This window comes from Mercenaria mercenaria, chromosome 5 (assembly GCF_021730395.1).
Source record: "Mercenaria mercenaria strain notata chromosome 5, MADL_Memer_1, whole genome shotgun sequence".
Lineage (NCBI taxonomy): Eukaryota > Metazoa > Mollusca > Bivalvia > Venerida > Veneridae > Mercenaria > Mercenaria mercenaria.
This window is the reverse complement of record NC_069365.1, coordinates 97348150-97369123: the sequence shown is the minus strand read 5'-3', so window position 1 is coordinate 97369123 and position 20974 is coordinate 97348150. Positions and strand designations below refer to the sequence as shown.

Below are 20974 nucleotides of genomic sequence, written 5' to 3'. Positions count from 1 at the left end.
TGGCCACATGCAAAATACCTGTGGTTCGAAGCAGGGATAGTCCAGTGTTATACTAGTCAAGCCCAACTATTGTTTAAGGTTTGGTATGGGTGCAAGCGTATGATACAAATCCTATTGGATGAATAAACATGTGGATACTGGTAGGTTATATTGCGATATGCTGAATTCATTTAGATATAAGGATCTTACATGCCTGTATGTGTAAGACCAGTTTTTCCCTATCGAGGGTCGACAGTATGGAATGAAAAGCTGAGCGTTAGCGAGGTTTTTTATCCAAGCTGTCCCGAGGGTGGGGAACACAGCTGCCTTACACAGGCAGACATGTTAGCCTATTGCTTTCAAAATAGATTGTAGTGACAAATAGAGCACAAAGTCACTTGAAAACTATTCGCACAGATTGTAGGCAAGTGATAATCTGAACATGACAGTTACTACCTGTCAATGCACAATGTGAGTGGGTTTAAGAAAGAAATATCAAGTGCCATCACATCTCTGAGTCTCACACTCACTGCAGCCTGCTTCTACAGCATCAACCGCTGTCTTGTTGGCAGATATTATAGTATTCCAGGCTAAAAAACATCAACATGTTTAAATTACTTACAAGATATTGATAAAAAACACTCTGTACATTTGTTTCTGTATGATCTTAAGTTTCCTAACGGTAGTAGCCTTGTAATGACAATCAGTCATTTCCATTAAAAATTTTGTATACATTTTTAACTTGTCAAAGTATATATGGAGAAAATGGAGAGCTATCCTGCTTGGCCATGTGTCTGTTCATCTGTAAAAGTTTTAACACACTTTCTCTTTATCTCTGTAATTTCTGAATGCATGGATCTGATTTGAACTTAAAATGTTGGTTCCACATCATCACCTGCATCTTAACATACAAAGTCCATAAATCTGACACCAATATTTCGTGCATTTTCACGATATCTTTGTTGTTACAGAAGAGATTTGTTTCAGTCTTGAACTGATTCTTCTATCATCACCCACATCATATCACAAAAGTACTGTATGACTCTCAGTCTCTCACACCAATAATATTTTAATTATCCCCCCTTGCTAAAAATTTCAAGTTAAAGTTTTCATGCACTTTCACTCTGTTTCTGTTATAACTTAGTGGATTTGGTACATTAATCTTCCAGAAATATTCCATGAATTATGGCCCTTTTATTGTACTTGCATGGTTAATGTTATGATACACTATCAATGTGTCTATTTTATTACTAAATACATTTGGCTCAGACTTAAACTATTATCCAATTTCTTCATTTGCATTAGAGTAATTAAACACTCCGGTGAATGTTCAAGCTTCCTCAGATGTGCCCTGGATCACTATCCAACATCAAAATAGTCAAGCACACTGTCTCCAGTGAAAGCCCATGTTTTTCATAATGTAATGTAGGCATTTTCCATTTTTTTTATTGAAATTATTGTTTTTAGGAACTACATTCGCAGTCATAGGATGCTTATATAAGAAACAAGAACACAAGATCCCAGGTCTGTTATTGACTGAAATTTCAGATTGTCATTAAGGGAAAACTACCTAAAAAAGTTTTTCTTTTAATATTAATTGTTTAAATTAGTTGAAGTACCTTGTCACTGACATTATTCACAAGTAAAAATTACTGAAGATGAGCAAAACAAGTACAAAACATTACAATCCACATTGTACATACCACCACATGTATTAAGCAGCTTTTTTGTTGAACGACTGCTTTCAATCCTGCAGGAACATTTTCAGTATAAAAGTACATCCAATTAAATGACTTTTTCATTGCGCCATCTGTCACCACATAAAATCGGCCTGGCAGGTAAAATTATCTTTAGAAGTATCAAATGACCATGTTCAAAACTGGGCCTTTTTTGCAACAGTTTAAGTAGACAATAGGTTTGCACATGACGTGATTGTGTACAACAAATTTGTCTTATTATCAAGCAAACAAAATAGTGTTTATGGTGAGCGGACTGGGAGAAGTGTTCTCTTTTTGAGAAATATTTCTAGTTTTGTGTGTATGGTATATCAGTAGCTCATAATTACTTATTCTAAATACCAAAATCTGTTTGGAGACCATTCTATTAAAAGACCACTTTTTGGCAGTCACTTATGTGGTGTTTTATTGAACAATGTCTAATGTACTAAAAAACAGTTATAGTTTCAAGGTCAGTTAGAAATGTTTATGTTGTAATCGGTGCTTAAAGCCAGCATAGCCTGTTACAGCTGCATTGGTGTATCTTATAGTACTTGTAATTCCATTATTGTGTCTTGACAATTTTTTAAGTAAGATGGAACATTTGTCGGTGAAAGGCGGAAAAGAAATGAGTCGTAAACAGCTCATATTTTACTATCTTCACTTTGCAGGATAACACATGATGTAGGAGGTGTTGGTGCAATAAGAAGAATTAAAGCTGCAATATCTGTGGCTAGGGCAGTGATGGAGAGAACTACCCATACACTTCTTGTAGGGGATCAAGGTAGTAAATGTATTCAATAATGTACAAGATTCCAAGTAACTGTTAATTTCAATTACAAATTTAGAAAAAAATTAAAGTGTTAATTTTCTATAAATTACATTTTGTATTGTCCAAACTAATGACTATATTATCAGCCTGAGGTTTAGAATGAGTCCAGGATGTAGGGTTTGAGGGTGGAGGTCTGGGGTAGGTCCAGGATGTACGGTTTGAGGGTGGAGGTCTGGGGTAGGTCCAGGATGTACAGTTTGAGGTATGGAGGTCTGGGGTAGGTCCAGGATGTACGGTTTGAGAGTGGAGGTCTGGGTAGGTCCAGGATGTACGGTTTGAGGGATGGAGGTCTGGGTAGGTCCAGGATGTATGGTTTGAGGGTGGAGGTCTGGGTATGTCCAGGATGTACAGTTTGAGGGATGGAGGTCTGGGTAGGTCCAGGATGTACGGTTTGAGGATGGAGGTCTGGGGTAGGTCCAGGATGTACGGTTTGAGGGTGGAGGTCTGGGGTAGGTCCAGGATGTACGGTTTGAGGGTGGAGGTCTGGGGTAGGTCCAGGATGTACAGTTTGAGGGATGGAGGTCTGGGTAGGTCCAGGATGTACGGTTTGATGGTGGAGGTCTGGGGTGATCCAGGATGTACAGTTTGAGGGAAGAAGGTCTTGAGTAGGTCCAGGATGTACAGTTTGAGGTATGGAGGTCTGGGATAGGTCCAGGATGTACGGTTTGAGAGATGGAGGTCTGGGGTAGGTCCAGGATGTACAGTTTGAGGTATGGAGGTCTGGGGTAGGTTCAGAATGTAGGGTTTGAGGGTGGAGGTCTGGGGTAGGTCCAGGATGTACAGTTTGAGGGATGGAGGTCTGGGGTAGGTCCAGGATGTACAGTTTGAGGGATGGAGGTCTGGGGTAGGTCCAGGATGTACAGTTTGAGGGATGGAGGTCTGGGGTAGGTCCAGGATGTACGGTTTGAGGGATGGAGGTCTGGGTAGGTCCAGGATGTACAGTTTGAGGGATGGAGGTCTGGGTAGGTTCAGGATGTACGGTTTGAGGGTGGAGGTCTGGGGTAGGTCCAGGATGTACAGTTTGAGGGATGGAGGTCTGGGGTAGGTCCAGGATGTACGGTTTGAGGGATGGAGGTCTGGGTAGGTCCAGGATGTACTGTTTGAGGGATGGAGGTCTGGGGTAGGTTCAGGATGTAGGGTTTGAGGGTGGAGGTCTAGGGTAGGTCCAAATGTACAGTTTGAGGGATGGAGGTCTGGGGTAGGTCCAGGATGTACAGTTTCAGGGATGGAGGTCTGGGGTAGGTCCAGGATATACAGTTTGAGGGATGGAGGTCTGGGTAGGTCCAGGATGTACGGTTTGAGGGTGGAGGTCTGGGGTAGGTCCAGGATGTACAGTTTGAGGGATGGAGGTCTGGGGTAGGTTCAGGATGTACAGTTTGAGGGATGGAGGTCTGGGGTAGGTCCAGAATGTACAGTTTGAGGGATGGAGGTCTGGGTAGGTCCAGGATGTACGGTTTCAGGGATGGAGGTCGGGGGTAGGTTCAGAATGTAGGGTTTGAGGGATGGATGTCTGGGTAGGTCCAGGATGTACAGTTTGAGGGATGGAGGTCTGGGTAGGTCCAGGATGTACGGTTTGAGGGATGGAGGTCTGGGGTAGGTCCAGGATGTACAGTTTGAGGGATGGAGGTCTGGGTAGGTCCAGGATGTACAGTTTGAGGGATGGAGGTCTGGGGTAGGTCCAGGATGTACAGTTTGAGGGATGGAGGTCTGGGGTAGGTTCAGGATGTACGGTTTGAGGGATGGAGGTCTGGGTAGGTCCAGGATGTACAGTTTGAGGGATGGAGGTCTGGGTAGAACCAGGATGTACAGTTTGAGGGATGGAAGTCTGGGTAGGTCCAGGATGTATGGTTTGAGAGATGGAGGTCTGGGTAGGTCCAGGATATGCAGTTTGAGGGATGGAGGTCTGGGTAGGTCCAGGATGTACAGTTTGAGGGATGGAGGTCTGGGGTAGGTCCAGGATGTACGGTTTGAGGGATGGAGGTCTGGGGTAGGTTCAGGATGTAGGGTTTGAGGGGTGGAAATCTGGGGTATGTTCAGGATGCAAGGTTTGACGGAGGTATCAAAGGGGCCGGTGAACATGCTTCCCCAATCTCCAAAAAAATTGAGCAGATGGATTTCATATTATATCTGATATATTTTGCCTGTCAGCCATTCGAAAGAGTCCTTATTCTAACAATGGTATTACAAGTACAAGACTGTATAATACAACCTATCTTTATAGCATTTCAAAAAATTATACAAACTGGTTAAATTTAATTTATACAGTTTTAAGAAATTGTAGTGGGGGTGCATGCTTGATATTTTACTGAAAGGTATGCTATGTATTATGTTGTATTTCTGTTAAAGTTTCTAATATGTAAATTGTTTATATCTCTAAACCAAAAATATTTCAGCAACTGAGTTTGCAACACAGCTTGGGTTCAAAGAGGAAGATTTACACAGTGATAAAAGCAGAGATTTATATAAACAATGGAAACAAAAGAATTGTCAGCCTAATTACTGGAAGGTAATATTTTCCAACCCTTTACTGGAAGTTAATATTTTCCAGCCTTTTACTAGAAGGTAATATTTCCAGTCTTTTACTGGAAGGCAATATTTTCCAACATTATACTGGAAGGTTATATTCTCTAAACTTTAATTGGAAGCTTTAATACTTCCCAACCTTTTTTTTACTGGAAGGTTTATATTTTTATATAGTCAGGACTTCCATGTACAATAATTTTCCTTGAGTTAATGTCTTTTTTACGTTGAAATATTACAGCTTCATATTTACATTGTCTACACATCTCCTCCTATAGTTTCTATCCATTTGAAATACATTGTCTACACATCTTCTCCTACAGTTTCTATCCATTTGAAATACATTGTCTACACATCTCCTCCTATAGTTTCTGTCCAACTGTAATACATTGTCTACACTTCTCCTCCTACAGTTTCTGTCCAACTGAAATACATTGTCTACACATCTCCTCCTATAGTTTCTATCCATTTGAAATACATTGTCTACACATCTTCTCCTACAGTTTCTATCCATTTGAAATACATTGTCTACACATCTCCTCCTATAGTTTCTATCCATTTGAAATACATTGTCTACACTTCTCCTCCTACAGTTTCTGTCCAACTGTAATACATTGTCTACACATCTCCTCCTATAGTTTCTATCCATTTGAAATACATTGTCTACACATCTTCTCCTACAGTTTCTATCCATTTGAAATACATTGTCTACACATCTCCTCCTACAGTTTCTATCCATTTGAAATACATTGTCTACACATCTCCTCCTATAGTTTCTATCCATTTGAAATACATTGTCTACACATCTCCTCCTACAGTTTCTATCCATTTGAAATACATTGTCTACACATCTCCTCCTACAGTTTCTATCCATTTGAAATATATTGTCTACACATCTTCTCCTACAGTTTCTATCCATTTGAAATACATTGTCTACACATCTCCTCCTACAGTTTCTATCCATTTGAAATACATTGTCTACACATCTCCTCCTACAGTTTCTATCCATTTGAAATACATTGTCTACACATCTCCTCCTACAGTTTCTATCCATTTGAAATACATTGTCTACACATCTCCTTCTACAGTTTCTATCCATTTGAAATACATTGTCTACACATCTCCTCCTATAGTTTCTGTCCAACTGAAATACATTGTCTACACATCTCCTCCTATAGTTTCTGTCCATTTGAAATACATTGTCTACACATCTCCTCCTATAGTTTCTATCCATTTGAAATACATTGTCTACACATCTCCTCCTACAGTTTCTATCCATTTGAAATACATTGTCTACACATCTCCTCCTACAGTTTCTATCCATTTGAAATACATTGTCTACACATCTCCTCCTATAGTTTCTATCCATTTGAAATACATTGTCTACACATCTCCTACAGTTTCTATCCATTTGAAATACATTGTCTGCACATCTCCTTCTATAGTTTCTATCCATTTGAAATACATTGTCTGCACATCTCCTCCTATAGTTTCTATCCATTTGAAATAAATTGTCTACACATCTCCTCCTACAGTTTCTATCCATTTGGAATACATTGTCTACACATCTCCTACAGTTTCTATCCGATTGAAATAAAACTAAGTATTATAAATTGTTAACAGTTTCATGTCAGATTACTTTGTTTTGGAGTAAGCTCGTTGTTTAGACTTTAATGTAATTCTATAAACTTAAGCATATTCAGAGTGCATAATTACGTCATACAATGTTAACATTACCGTACTCTTATTTCAGAATGTAGTACCAGACCCAAAACAATCCTGTGGACCCTACAAACCCAAACCATTTCCACCAAACAGAAATAAGCAAGAGTTATCTGAAGATTCGTATAAAGGCATAGGCAGTGATAATCATGATACAATAGGTACAGTCAAATATTTACTACAGTCATGATACAGTGCATGCAGGCTTGTGTGAACTACAGTCATGATACAGTACATACAGGCTTGTGTGAACTACAGTAATGATACAGTACATACAGGCAAAACTACAGTCATGATACAGTACATACAGGCCTGTGTGAGCTACAGTCATGATACAGTACATACAGGCTTGTGTGAACTACAGTCATGATACAGTACATACAGGCTTGTGTGAACTACAGTCAGGATACAGTATATACAGGCTTGTGTGAACTACAGTCATGATACAGTACATACAGGCTAAACTACAGTCATGTTACAGTACATACAGGCTTGTGTGAACTACAGTCATGATACAGTACATACAGGCTTGTGTGAACTACAGTCATGATACAGTACATACAGGCTAAACTACAGTCATGTTACAGTACATACAGGCTTGTGTGAACTACAGTCATGATACAGTACATACAGGCTTTTGTGAACTACAGTCATGATACAGTACATACAGGCTTGTGTGAACTACAGTCATGATACAGTACATACATGCTTGTGTGAACTACATTCATGATACAGTACATACAGGCTTGTGTGAACTACAGTCATGATACAGTACATACAGGCTTGTGTGAACTACAGTCAGAATACAGTATATACAGGCTTGTGTGAACTACAGTCATGATACAGTACATACAGGCTAAACTACAGTCATGATACAGTAAGGACTGTCCAGTGTTCACTTCAGTCACAATACACTAGGTATGGTCCAATGTTCACTACAGTCATGATACAGTACGTACAGGCTAAACTACAGTCATGATACAGTACATACAGGCTTGTGTAAACTACAGTCATGGTACAGTACATACAGGCTTGTGTAAACTACAGTCATGATACAGTACATACAGGCTTGTGTGAACTACAGTCATGATACAGTAAGGACTGTCCAGTGTTCACTTCAGTCACAATACACTAGGTATGGTCCAATGTTCACTACAGTCATGATACAGTAGGTATGGCCCAATATTAATTGCAGTCTGATACAGTAGATATGGCCCAATTTTAACTACAGTCATGATACAAGTAGGTATGGTCCAATATTCACTACAGTCATGATACAATGGGTATGGTCCAACATTTTTAGCTATGATACAATAGTAACAAACATGTATTAACTACAGCTATGATACAGTGCATGCAGTCAAATGTTTACTACAGTCATAAAACAGTACATACAGTCAAATATTTGCTGCAGTTGTGATACAGTAGGTACGGTCAGATGTTCAGTGCAGTCATTATACAGTAGCTACAGTAAAATGTTTACTACAGTCATGCTACAGTAGGTACAGGGGGCCTCTTTGGCCTAGTGGTTAAGGTGGCTGAATCACATGCTCCTCACCTACGTAGGTTGGAAACCTTACTCGGAATGTAGAATTCTTCAGTTTGTGGAAGCTATCCAGCTGGCTTATGTAAGATAGTTGGTACTACGAAGAGTTCAACCATGAAGAAATCATGCCTAGATGGGTACCTGGGTCCTTCCTGCCCAGTTGAAAGCTGGAAAAGTTGCCTTGTGGCCTTTTTGTGTAGCTGTGACTCTATTTCCAACAAAAACAAAAAAGAAATAAATTTTAACAGTCTAATGTTCACTGCATTCATGATAGGGAGTCAGTTGCGCAGTGGTTAGCAGGTTGGACTACAGTCTGGCTCAATTCCTGGTCATGCTGATATCCTGACTAGTTTTCAGTGCTGGATGATTTACTTAAATTGGTACTTTTTCCACCAGTATTGGCCTAGACTGGATGGCTGGGAGGAAAATATGAAGCCGGCCGAGGACTCGGCTAGAAATAAGTTGTTCTGTTCATTCCAGGGGGGGACTACCCATCTTAAACAAGATTCTCTACTTTACTTTATGATGCAACAGGTGCAACAAAATCTTCTCTTTAAGGTGGTTCTGTGAATATTTACTTTATAAACTATATTATTTTACATTATGGGTATAACTGATTGGTCAAATGATTTTTAAGTTAATGATTTAACTTGGATACATGACTAAATACTTGTGGTGCTGGAACTCTATTTATCTAAATTTTCTACTGTATAATGCCCCAACTTAGTGGTGATCTTGTTTATTTAGATTGTAAACTATTTCATCTTTATTTAATTTAATGGTAAAAGAATTTAATTTTAGATACAAAATTTTAAAACTTTTGAAAATTGGACATACTAAGGCAAGTGCCTCTGTTTGCTACAATGTGGTTAAGGACCATAGTTATGTTTCTTTTCCAGGATTTTGAGCAAAACAGGGCACTTCTTACTACAGTTTTAAATCTACTGTTTTCTCCAACCTTTTCTGTTTTTGCCTTGATTTCTCCTTAGATTATGTAATAAGATAAAACCATTTATATTATACAAGTATCAAATGAACTCTCTTGGTAGTTGTAAATAGTGACTTTTAAGATTTTTAAATTATTTAATTAGTTTTGATTTATCCTCAAAACAGAATTTAGATGGAGTAATTTTTTTTATTGTAAGTTTGCGCATTAAATTATTACAATGAGAAAAACTCAGTTTGGGATAAAAAGTTGATACCATTTATAGTATAAATTAAAATCTGAAATATCTTACTATGGTAACCACACTAAATTAGAATATTTTATAGTATAAAATTATATCTAGATCTTGTACAATGGAGTTGCAATTCATGAAAAACTGTTACATATTTAGTGGATTAACCTTTAGCCTGCTAAATTTCTATAATGCACTGGTCCATCATTAAATTTGGGCAGTACCACTTATTATTCAAAGGGGTATTCATGGAAAATTTATTGACTAAATAGCTAACAGTGCAGGCTGATCTTGGTCTGTACTGGTCGCAAAGGAGGAATCACTTGCCACAAGCAAGCTGATCTTGGTCTGTACTGGTCGCAAAGGCGGAATCACTTGCCACCAGCGGGCTGGTCTTGGTCTGTACTGGGAATCACTTGCCACCAGCGGGCTGGTCTTGGTCTGTACTGGTCGCAAAGGTGGAATCACTTGCCACCAGCAGGCTGATCTTGGTCTGCACTGGTCGCAAAGGCGGAATCACTTGCCACCAGCAGGCTGATCTTGGTCTGCACTGGTCGCAAAGGCGGAATCACTTGCCACCAGCAGGCTGATCTTGGTCTGCACTGGTCGCAAAGGCGGAATCACTTGCCACCAGCAGGCTGATCTTGGTCTGCACTGGTCGCAAAGGCGGAATCACTTGCCACCAGCAAGCTGGTCTTGGTCTGCACTGGTCGCAAAGGCGGAATCACTTGCCACCAGCAGGCTGGTCTTGGTCTGCACTGGTCGCAAAGGCGGAATCACTTGCCACCAGCAGGCTGATCTTGGTCTGCACTGGTCGCAAAGGCGGAATCACTTGCCACCAGCAGGCTGATCTTGGTCTGCACTGGTCGCAAAGGCGGAATCACTTGCCACCAGCAGGCTGATCTTGGTCTGCACTGGTCGCAAAGGCGGAATCACTTGCCACCAGCAATCTAAAGGTTAAAATGTAAGCAAATCTTTGTCAAGTAGGTCTGGACTCACCAGATTGCACAACACAATGATGTTATGATAATATTGTTAGAATATCATGACATGAAATTTTCAACATGAAGAAATGGAAAGGGAGTGTGACTCATGCCATTAGTTGTGTAAAGTGCCAGTTAGACTAAACACAATATAACAGTTGCAACTTGGTAAGAATTTGGAATGCAGGTTAATCCCTGTCTCAGCCATTCGTAGATAAGTGATGATAGTTACCTATCTGAGACTTTTTGTTGAGCTTTGCCTAGCTTTCGGCTCCAACTTGGAACCTTCATCGGGGTGGACTGATGTCACATGACGATCGATGATCATGTGACAGGACCTTCCTATACACTGGAGGGAGGTCATAGCCTGTATTTTCGATGGGGCCCCCTCCATGATCTCTAGGGCTTCCCAGATCCTGCACTGGGTCGTATTGTCTTCTCTGCCCATGACTTTGATACTTGTCCATGAGACTCTGTGCCCAGTAACCTTACAATGTTTTCCCACTGAAGTCAGTCTGCTGCGTGTCACACTCATATGTTCCTTGACCCTCATTCCCAGACTTCTCGCTGTTTCTCCTAAAGTATGTAATCTGATTCACAACCTTCACAACTGATTTTGTATATAACACCACATTTCTTTTCTTGTGGGGTGGGTTCTTTTGGATGTACTAGCTGGGATTTCAAGGTATTGTATGGTTTATGGTAAGACTGCACTCCATGCTTTTGGTAAACCTTTTGCAATCTCTCTGACAAACCTTGCACATAGGGTATTGGTACTGAAATATTTCTGTTTTTCTCACCACTTTTCACACTATCATTGGTCTTATCCTGTTTCTTTGGTACCTTATTTCATCCATTCTTTGTAACCGTTTGATCATCGATCGTCACTTGATATCAGTCCGCCCTGATGAAGGTTCGAAGCTGGAGCCGAAAGCTAGGCAAAGCTCAACAAAAAGTCTCAGATTGGTAACTATCATCACTTATTTGGTAAGGATTGTTAGTTGCCTGGAATAGACATAAAACTGAATACAAGGGATTCCAGAGTAGAGGATCGGTTAGAAATGAAGGTTTTTCCCCAGAAAATAGGGTCACCAGTACATCCATAGCCTTTAATACAGTAACTATACCACGTTCTTACATTTTTATGAAGATATGAAATTATATCTTAGATTATATTATATTCCACCCATGCACTTTGTTATATTGATACAGGTATGGTTGTAGTTGACAGTAAAGGAAATGTAGCAGGTGGAACATCAACAAACGGGCTGAATCATAAGATTCCAGGGTCAGTATTTGTTTGTTAGGCAGGAATAGAAACAAGAATTTTAATGAGAGGCTTGCATTACTGAGGAGTTACAGTCACTGGCTTTAAATCTAGTAGGCAATTCATCTGACTTACAGAATGTTAGTGGTTCTATCCAGATGCCCACCAGTGTTTGAAATAATATGCTAAGGGGGACCAGGGGTCTTCCTACACCATTATGGGCTGGACTATGAGATTCTTTCATTGGTTGTAGGTGCAGATGGAAACATCCAGCTGAAGTGTAACTGTTTAGGGAGTAATAAGGCTCTTCTGAGTTACCACATAAACAGATACCCAAAGGCCAGATATTCCCATATGCACCTACAGCCAGTGATAGAACTGTTTTCTTGCATACCATATTCAACAGATATTAATAAATATAAAATCAAAGGAATGACTTTTTTATAGCACTACTTTCTTACAGTAGCTTATTTAAACAAAGTGCAGGAAATCAGCATTCGTAAACTGGAAAGACTTCACGACATTTCAAACACAGATAACGATGTTAAGTTCCAGTTTTGTTTTATCATTTGCAGCGTAACATTTTGTTTTTTTCATAAAGTAATTTTTTAATTGAGAAATATATTATAAGGAACAAAAAGGAACTATCAATGTATTATATTTTTTCAAGTAATAAGATAGAAATTACTGCTTAAATGTTCTACTACATAGATGGAGATCTTTATACATCATTTAAAACAGGAGAGTCATCTTAAAAACCCAGATTTTAATATGGAGTTTTCCAGCACTGGACGGCAGGGAAATCACTGGAAACCCCAGTCTGGTATGCAAGAAAGAAGCCATAAGTCAAAACCAGACAAACTGTGTCACCATTTAGAAATATTTTCTTTGAAGTACAGTAAAACTCTATATTAAGCAGTTTCCTAAGGGAGTGACACAGAGTGGCTGCTTTAGGCAGGTGGCTTCCTATGGCAGGTTCAGATAAGAATAAAATTTGAATTCTGAAAATGAGCTGACTGGCTGCTTAAGGAAAGTGACTGTTTATTACAGATGACTGATATGGGTAGTTCAGTTTTTATATGTTTTGTTTGATTTTCTACACCATTTTTAATTAGGTCAGTATCATGTAAATTATTTTTTCATAAACCTAAGGTTCTATGGTTCTATCAAAGGTGAGATTTTGATGTGTGTAACATGAGTTATTTATGTTTTTCTGGAGACACACCCTTTATTTAAATGCAGTTAATCATAAGTTCTGAACATAAAAAAAATATTGACTAGGGAGATACTGGTAGATTAATAGCAGCTAGAAAACTATAGAATATTAAAACTATTTTTTAAACGGATTATTAAAACATTAAAAAAATTGTAACAAATCAATGTGACCATGGTAACTGAAAGATTACAAAATATGATATATAAATTGATATATCATTCATTACAAGTCTGAAATATATTTAATAAAGTTAAGTTTTTTTGAGAATAATAGTTGTTTTTTTTTAATCTGATATATTTAGATGATGTTTTATTATGTTTTGAACTAGTAGACGTGTTGGAGATTCTCCTATAGCTGGTGCAGGAAGCTATGTTGATAATGATGTAGGTGGCGCTGCTGCAACAGGTGATGGTGACGTCATGATGAGATTCCTACCAAGGTAAATTAAAAACAACAAAGTTAACTATTCAGAAAGCTAGAATGCATCTCGTATGGTATGAGATGAAAGACAGAAATGGAAGCCACATTGAGCCTTTCCTCACCACCAAACACTTTCTATGCCTAAGGTGGAGGGATATGTGTGAAATTGAAAATGCTTATCATATAAAGCATATTTTAACTAGAATCACCAAACCTCACATAAATATTAGTAAGCACATGGCCTTCGCGCATGTATCACCAGGATCACTTCAGTAACCAGATTTATTGCCCTTTAATTGTTTTACAAACCACAAAATGTCTCGTAACAAAGTAATCCATGATGGATGTTCCTGAAATTTAAAACAACTATAGATCATTAAAGGCCATTGATACATGCACAGCTTGTATCAGGATCTCTTCAGTTACTGCAGAGTTATTGCCCTTTTATTGTTTTAAAATTCATGAATTTCCACAAAACAAAGTAACCCATTGATGGATCTTCTTGAAACTGTATACAGATGTAGATCATTAAAGTGCAGAGTTTTTCCTTTTCATTTGGTAAAAATAGAAATCAAGAAACCATGATACAGTTCTGTTGTACATATTTGTATATATGTGGAAGTTGAATATCTTTAAAAAGATATAGTCCCTGTATCCACAAAACAACCAGTTTGGAGGGGGTTAAATACGCTGAATTTTGTTTTAGTTTGACCGTTTAAAGAAAGAAGATGGCTATTGCACTCAGCCTGATGTTGATGTCTGCCTCTGCAATGGTGTTGGTTAAAGCTTTTGATGAAATCCAATATCTTCATTATAAATTAAAACATTTAATTGAAACTTGCTGTGCCTGCTGATAGTTTACGTTAATGTGACAAGAGGCATAACTCTGCCTGCAGTTTTTCCACAATTAGGCCAATTTTTAAGTGGGAAAATTTGGTTAAATTTGTTCAAATAGTACAGTACCATGTTTTAGCTGTAATTGCAAATACTATTTTAAAACCTCACACTTACGTTTCAGATAATAAGACAAAGCTATGGCATCAAAGCTCAATATAACATTACATTAGTTCCCCCTTCTTGGACTTCAGGCTGTAGTTTTGTCTACAGATTTCTCACTTAAAAATCAAATTGAATGCAGATATTGAATTAAAACTTTTTTACACAAGTTATTAAGGTGGGTAAAAATTGTTGAATGAGTTATTTTCCTTATTTTCTTTGCAATTTTTTTCTGAAATCACTTGACATATCTATGCTTGACACCTAAGTAACATTTTCATGCAAGAAATGTTCATGAATAATGAACGACAGAATAGGGTCGGCAAATCCATAAATCGCGGTGCTAGCGATTCATGTTTCATTTGCCGATCATATTCTGTCCTTCATTTCGCATGAACACCGAAAAAAATAGTTTCATTTCTTATATTTACATTCTATTTCCTTTCCATTTATAAACAAGATGATATTATAAATTGCACATATTTTGTGGCATTTAACATTAAAATCAGCTTCCCGGCCATTCTGTCGGACATTCTGTTCACCAGACGGAGCAACTGCAACATCTTCCTAGAAAGGTTCTGCCAGACTATACGCAGACGTCGTCAAAACAGCAGTCAGTTATCACTAAGCAGCGTTGATGTAACTTTTGCGCCTTTCCTTTAGTTGTTCATAAGAAATGAACGTCATAATTTTCAGTGGAAATGAATAGGGCAAATGTAATTATAATGAAATGATAACATAACAATTACAGCATACACCACCACTACAATTTGAGGGTCTCAATTTTAGCTGGTTATACAGTTTGTGTATTTGATTGAAAATATTTTTTTTTTTGCCTCAAACAGCCCCAATTTTTCTTTTGATTTTTATTCAGCACTGACAAAATTTTTCAAGAAAATGTAAATTACAGACATTTGAAATGGGTCCTGATGTGTGCTGCAGCCATTTGAAATATGTCAGTTTTATATAGAATAAAGAAGAACTGTTACAGCTATTTAGTGTGTTGTAACTTTATGACCTGTAACTGTGAAATGTTCAGCCCAACAAAAACACGCCTGTGCTTGTGTATTTTATCATGTGTATACAATAAATATATTTGAACAGTACAAGATTATATAGTTATATTTTACGTATTAATCTGTTTTAGTTTCCATGCAGTGATGATGATGAAAAGTGGTGCGTCACCAACTATAGCAGCCGGTGATGCTATAAAAAGTATAATTAGATTTTATCCAGATTTTGTTGGTGCTGTTCTAGCAGTGAATATTGAAGGGGCACATGGTATGTATGAATTTGTTCTACAGTTATGTTATTACTTTATGAGTACATTCATTTTATTAAGTCCAAATCTGTGTGCATGTGCAGGACCTTAGGGAATACACTAGGTTATAATATCAGGGAATATAACTACTAGAACAGAAGCTTTGTTGCTTCTAACGTAGAAATCTTGCTTTATCACAGCAGATCTTCATTATGTTTAGCCAAGAAATATGAATTCATGGGTACTGATTTTTGTAGATTTTCTGGTTGAGTCATTCCCCAATGAACAAGACAAATTCCACTTCATTTTGTTCAGATATTGGTAGCCTCAAATTTATATCCCTGTAAAATAGCCGTTTTGCCCAAATCTATGAAAATTTTTTTCAACAAAAATGAGTAATCTTACAGTAACCTGAATAATATAGTATACAGCATTACAGTAACCTGAATAATATAGTGTACAGCATTACAGTAACCTGAATAATATAGTGTACAGCATTACAGTAACCTGAATAATATAGTATACAGCAGAAACCTGCTCAGGTTGGCAGTAAATGACATTTTCAATGTATAGTTGAAATGCAGGAAATTTCAGTCAACTTCAGTTTCTTGTGTTTGCTGGTTAACTGCGAAATTCAAGATGTGTGATTTCTGTTTGCCAATAAAATGTGAATTTATGAATCTAGCTTTGATTGCCTCAAATACTTAAGATTTTGTTTTGGTTTGGGCCATGGGCAAGATGTTTGATGTACATGTATTGGTAGGTCAGCATTAATTCTCCTGCTTAGAGTGTACACACGCAATGTATACACTATAAAACTTATGTTAAACGTAAACGTAACCTTAAGTCAATATATTGTACACTCAATATGTGCGTACATCCAATAGGGGCAATTTAATGTTGGCATATACTGAAGTATTAGAAGAGTTAGAGTTAAGGTTCTTACATGCATTAAATTAGTGGTCACATGTATTCAGTGTGGCCCTGTTTAGAATGGTTGTTTCTTAAATTCCCCCATCGGAATTCTCTAAATGAGCCTTTATAAAATGTGAGCCTGACTTAATGGAGTCAACAATTGCCAGCCTAAAATTCATCTGAATGCATTATAACAGTCAAAAGCAATCTTATATGAAATAAGCATACTGTTAGCATGGTTTTTCCTTATTGCACCCAGTGAAAATAATTTCTACGACGATAAAGCAGTCTAAAACACCAAAATATAAAACTCGTAGCTTTTCGTACATTACAATTATTATTTACGTTTTAAGCAGATGTCGTATATAGCCAACTTGGATATAGTGGTCAGTGATCAACTGTCTATAGTGGTCACTGTCAGTCATTCCCTTCAGTGACCATTATAACACGGTTAGACTGTACATGTAGTTTCCTTTATATTATTACACTCAATATTTCTTTGAAAGGAGGCAGATTGAAGTATTGTTTACCTTTTTGTATGTTACAGGGGCGGCATGTCATGGTATTGAAAAGTTTCCATATTCTATACGTAGTACAGACTATAGTGATGTAACAGTGTTGGAAGTCCCGTGTATGTGATTCTCTGATAAATGGAAGACATCAGTTTTTATCATTCCACAATTTATTGATTTGATAATTACCTTATAATTGATATTAACTTTATATGTACCAAAAACTGTCAGAAAACTCAATAGTATAAACAAGTTTATGCAGCCTTTGTAGGAGCCTTAAATATAAACATTTTCAAAGATATGAAAAAAAATTGTAAAAAAAATAACACCATTACTACATTACATCTTTTCTTATGTACATTCTATCAGAAAGCTTGTATAAAAGTCAGAATGGAATTTTGTAAAGTGGGAACGATGTATGGTTAGGTATGGTTCTTGATTTCCTGTGAAAAAGGACAATTTGTTACAATACTGTTTTGAAACTTGGCATGTTACTGCCTTCTTGTATCATATAATATTGTAAACCAAACTTATTTTCTAGCAGGTAATTTATTTAACAGTTCAGAAGACATATTTTTATAATAACCCTTATCATGCTGGATTATTAACCCTTATCATGCTGGATAGGATTGATTCTGTCTTTGCAACAAGTACAGATCTTGATCAGCCTGCACATCCATGCAGTCTGATCAAAATCGGCACTGTTTGCCATTCAGTCAGAATCTTTTTCGTAAGCACCCCTTTTAACAGGTAATGTTACATCCTGGATAAGTTCATTGTAGAAATTTATCAGGGTTAAGCAAAAGTATAAATGTTTTGAAGAATTTAGTTTCAATGAAATTTTTAATCAGATGTATCAATGAGAGAAGATGATATTGTTTGAAAGTGTTTTATTAGCGCACCTGAGCCAAAGGCTCAAGGTGAGTTTTTGTGACCACTAGATGCCCATCGTCTGTTATGTGTCAGCACTTTCTATAAAAATCTTCTTGAAAACCACTTGACAGAATTTCAAGTGATATTTGGGTGGCCCCCTTTCAAAATTGCCCAAAGAATTTAAATCCATCTAGAACTCTGGTTGCCATGACAACCAACAGGAAAAACTTTAAAAATCTTCTTTTACAAAACCGCAAGGATATAGAGCCTTGATATTTGGCTTGTGACATCATCTAATGGTCCTCTATAAAAATATTGTTCAAATTTTTGCCCCTAGGGTGAAAAGAGGTCCCGCCCCGGGGGTCCCAAGTTTTACATAGACTTGTACAGGAAAAAACATTAAAATCTTATTGTCTGAAACCAAAAGTCTTAGACCTAGGCCTTTGATATTTGGTACATTGCATTTCCTAGTGGTCCTCTACCAAGATTATTCAAATTATGCCCCATACTTGAAAAGAGGCCCCACCCAGGGGGTCCCAAGTTTTACATAGACTTATATAGGAAAAAAACTTTAAAAATCTTCTAGCCTGTATCTACAAGGCATACACTTCTGATATTTGGTATGTTGCATTGCCTATTGTTCCTCTACCAAAATTGTTCAACTTATGCCCCTGGGGTGAAAAAAAGCCCTGCCCTAGGGGTCCAAAGTTTTACATAGACTTATATAGGAAAAAAATCTTCTTGTCTGAAAGTTCAAGGCCTAGGCCTTTGATATTTGGTATATAGCATTGCTTAGTGGATCTCTAACAAGAATGTTCAAATTTTGCCCCTGCAGTGAAAAGAGGCCCACCCTGGGGGTCACTTGTTATATGAGTTATATAGGAAAAAATACTTTAAAAATTATCAAATCATATTTCCTAGACTGTTTAATTATAATTACCTGATGACCCGAAGTGGGCCTTGAAATTATGATGACATTTACAGTTTTGCACACCATTCATAAAACTGGTTTTCAGTGACCATAAATGTGACCTACTGACCTACTTTCTTACTATTTTAGCATCAGTTTGACATTTGAAACATGTAGCTCATATTACTCAGGAGAGCAATCCAGGGTCATTATGACCTTCTTGTTTTATTTTCTATCACTATTTAACAGATCTCATTTATTTAGTGAAAACAGATGTTTGATTTGTTTGAATACTGTTTCTTTATCTCAGGAAATGCTGTGTGTACTGTTGAGGGAATCATGTTGTGAACTTGACCACTCACCTGACAGTACATGCTGTGCTATATCTTTTCAATTCTAATTTTTATTTTTCTAAATAGTATTGAGCGTAGTTTGGCAGAAATCAAAAGAAGTTAATGCACACCTTTCAGTAAAAAAGTTTATTTTTGGGTGATAACAAATTCATAAATTAACTTGTTTGTAGACCTACATTCAAAAATAAATGCCATTTAGTTGTCCTCCAATTTGTAAACAAAAAATAATATTATGATCATTGTTCAGTTCTAATTTTTCCCTAGGCGTGAGAACATTGCGACCTCATTACGCCGTCTGGTTGAAATACTTATCAGCAAAACTTGTTCATGTCTGCTGTATGTCTGTTGTTAGCGTGATGTTTCAGATTTAGATTTGAATGTACTTTTAACCCCAATCATGGTGGACACGATTGGTTCTGCCTTTGCGGCCAGTGTAGATCATGATCAACCTGCACATCCATGCAGTCTAATCATAATCTGCACTGTTTGCCATTCAGTTAAAATCTAGGTGAGCACCTCTTTTAACAGTTTATGGTACTGTCCAAATTGGGAGATGGACAAGTTCATTATAAAAAATTCAGCAGGGTAAGGGTTAAAAGATATTTAGGTAGTTATATGTCATGAAATGAATGACCGCATACCTTATTCAGATCTTAGTTTAAATGTTTCTTTCTTATATTAAAATTGTTACATGGTACTCTTATAGTTATTTTATATGTAAGTAACCAATGTTTTAACTTTCATCAGGCTTATACATGATTAAATCATTGATTATATAAAAACTATGATTGATTTTTACCAGACAACTTGTCTGAAAACTGTACATTGTGCAAATTTATGATGCATTAATCATTTGCAATAATTTATTGAATAAATATGCAATTATTTCTTATTCAGTTGTTACGAAAAATAAAGATGTTTTGCCAGAATATTATACATTTGTAGTTTGTTCTGATGAATTTGTTCAAATGTCTTGATAACTGAAATGATTCCGATAATGATGATAGTTTATCCATCATCTGTTCAAACGAAAGGACAAGTTTTTTCATGATTGAAGTTTCTACCCATCTGGTAACCGGACGCCTAGCCTGCATTCTGGAACACCAGAGGGGACTGTAGGAATGCCATTCGTCCGCCTGTTCGTCCGTCAGTCCGTCCTGCATTTACTCAAAAAGTATTCAAGCTAGGTTCATGAAACTTTGTACTAGTATATGAATAGAGGGCAATATTTAGATTACGCATGTATACTTGAATAAACAACGGTTTGGGAGAAGAATGAAACGGTCTGTCGAATGAATACAAATTTACCAAACAACAGATTGCATCTTTTTGTTGGACATGATGCCCAGTAGATTTATAGAACATGCAGCATTAGAACCAAAGTTCTATCAGCGTCATTACCACCCTCATCGTCATTATCGCTCGTATGATCAGCAGCATTATCTCCCATTTCATCAACGTCTTTACCACCAAGGCACATGGTCAGCGTCAATACCGCCCTCATCACCATCAGCGTCATTAACACCCACATGGACAGCGTCATTACCGCCCACATGATCAGCGTCATTACCGCCCACATGATCAGCGGCATTACCACCCACATGATCAGCGTCACTACCGCCCACATGATCAGCATCATTACCGCCCACATGATCAGCGGCATTACCGCCCACATGATCAGCATCATTACCGCCCACATGATCAGCGTCACTACCGCCCACATGATCAGCATCATTACCGCCCACATGATCAGCGAGCGGCATTACTGCCCACATG

At 37.5% G+C, this 20974-nt stretch overlaps 1 protein-coding gene across 1 annotated transcript; it reads left to right on the top strand.

Moving 5' to 3' along the window:
* The first annotated feature begins 1679 nt into the window (after positions 1–1679).
* Positions 1680–20134, top strand: LOC123558012 (putative N(4)-(beta-N-acetylglucosaminyl)-L-asparaginase GE19290). The gene is made up of 7 exons (XM_053544405.1): positions 1680–2478; positions 4920–5032; positions 6800–6929; positions 11688–11763; positions 13290–13397; positions 15522–15655; positions 17098–20134. The coding sequence occupies exons 1-7, from the start codon at positions 2439–2441 to the stop codon at positions 17187–17189; spliced, it is 693 nt and encodes a 230-aa protein (XP_053400380.1). The 5' UTR covers positions 1680–2438; the 3' UTR covers positions 17190–20134.
* The last annotated feature ends 840 nt before the right edge of the window (positions 20135–20974 follow it).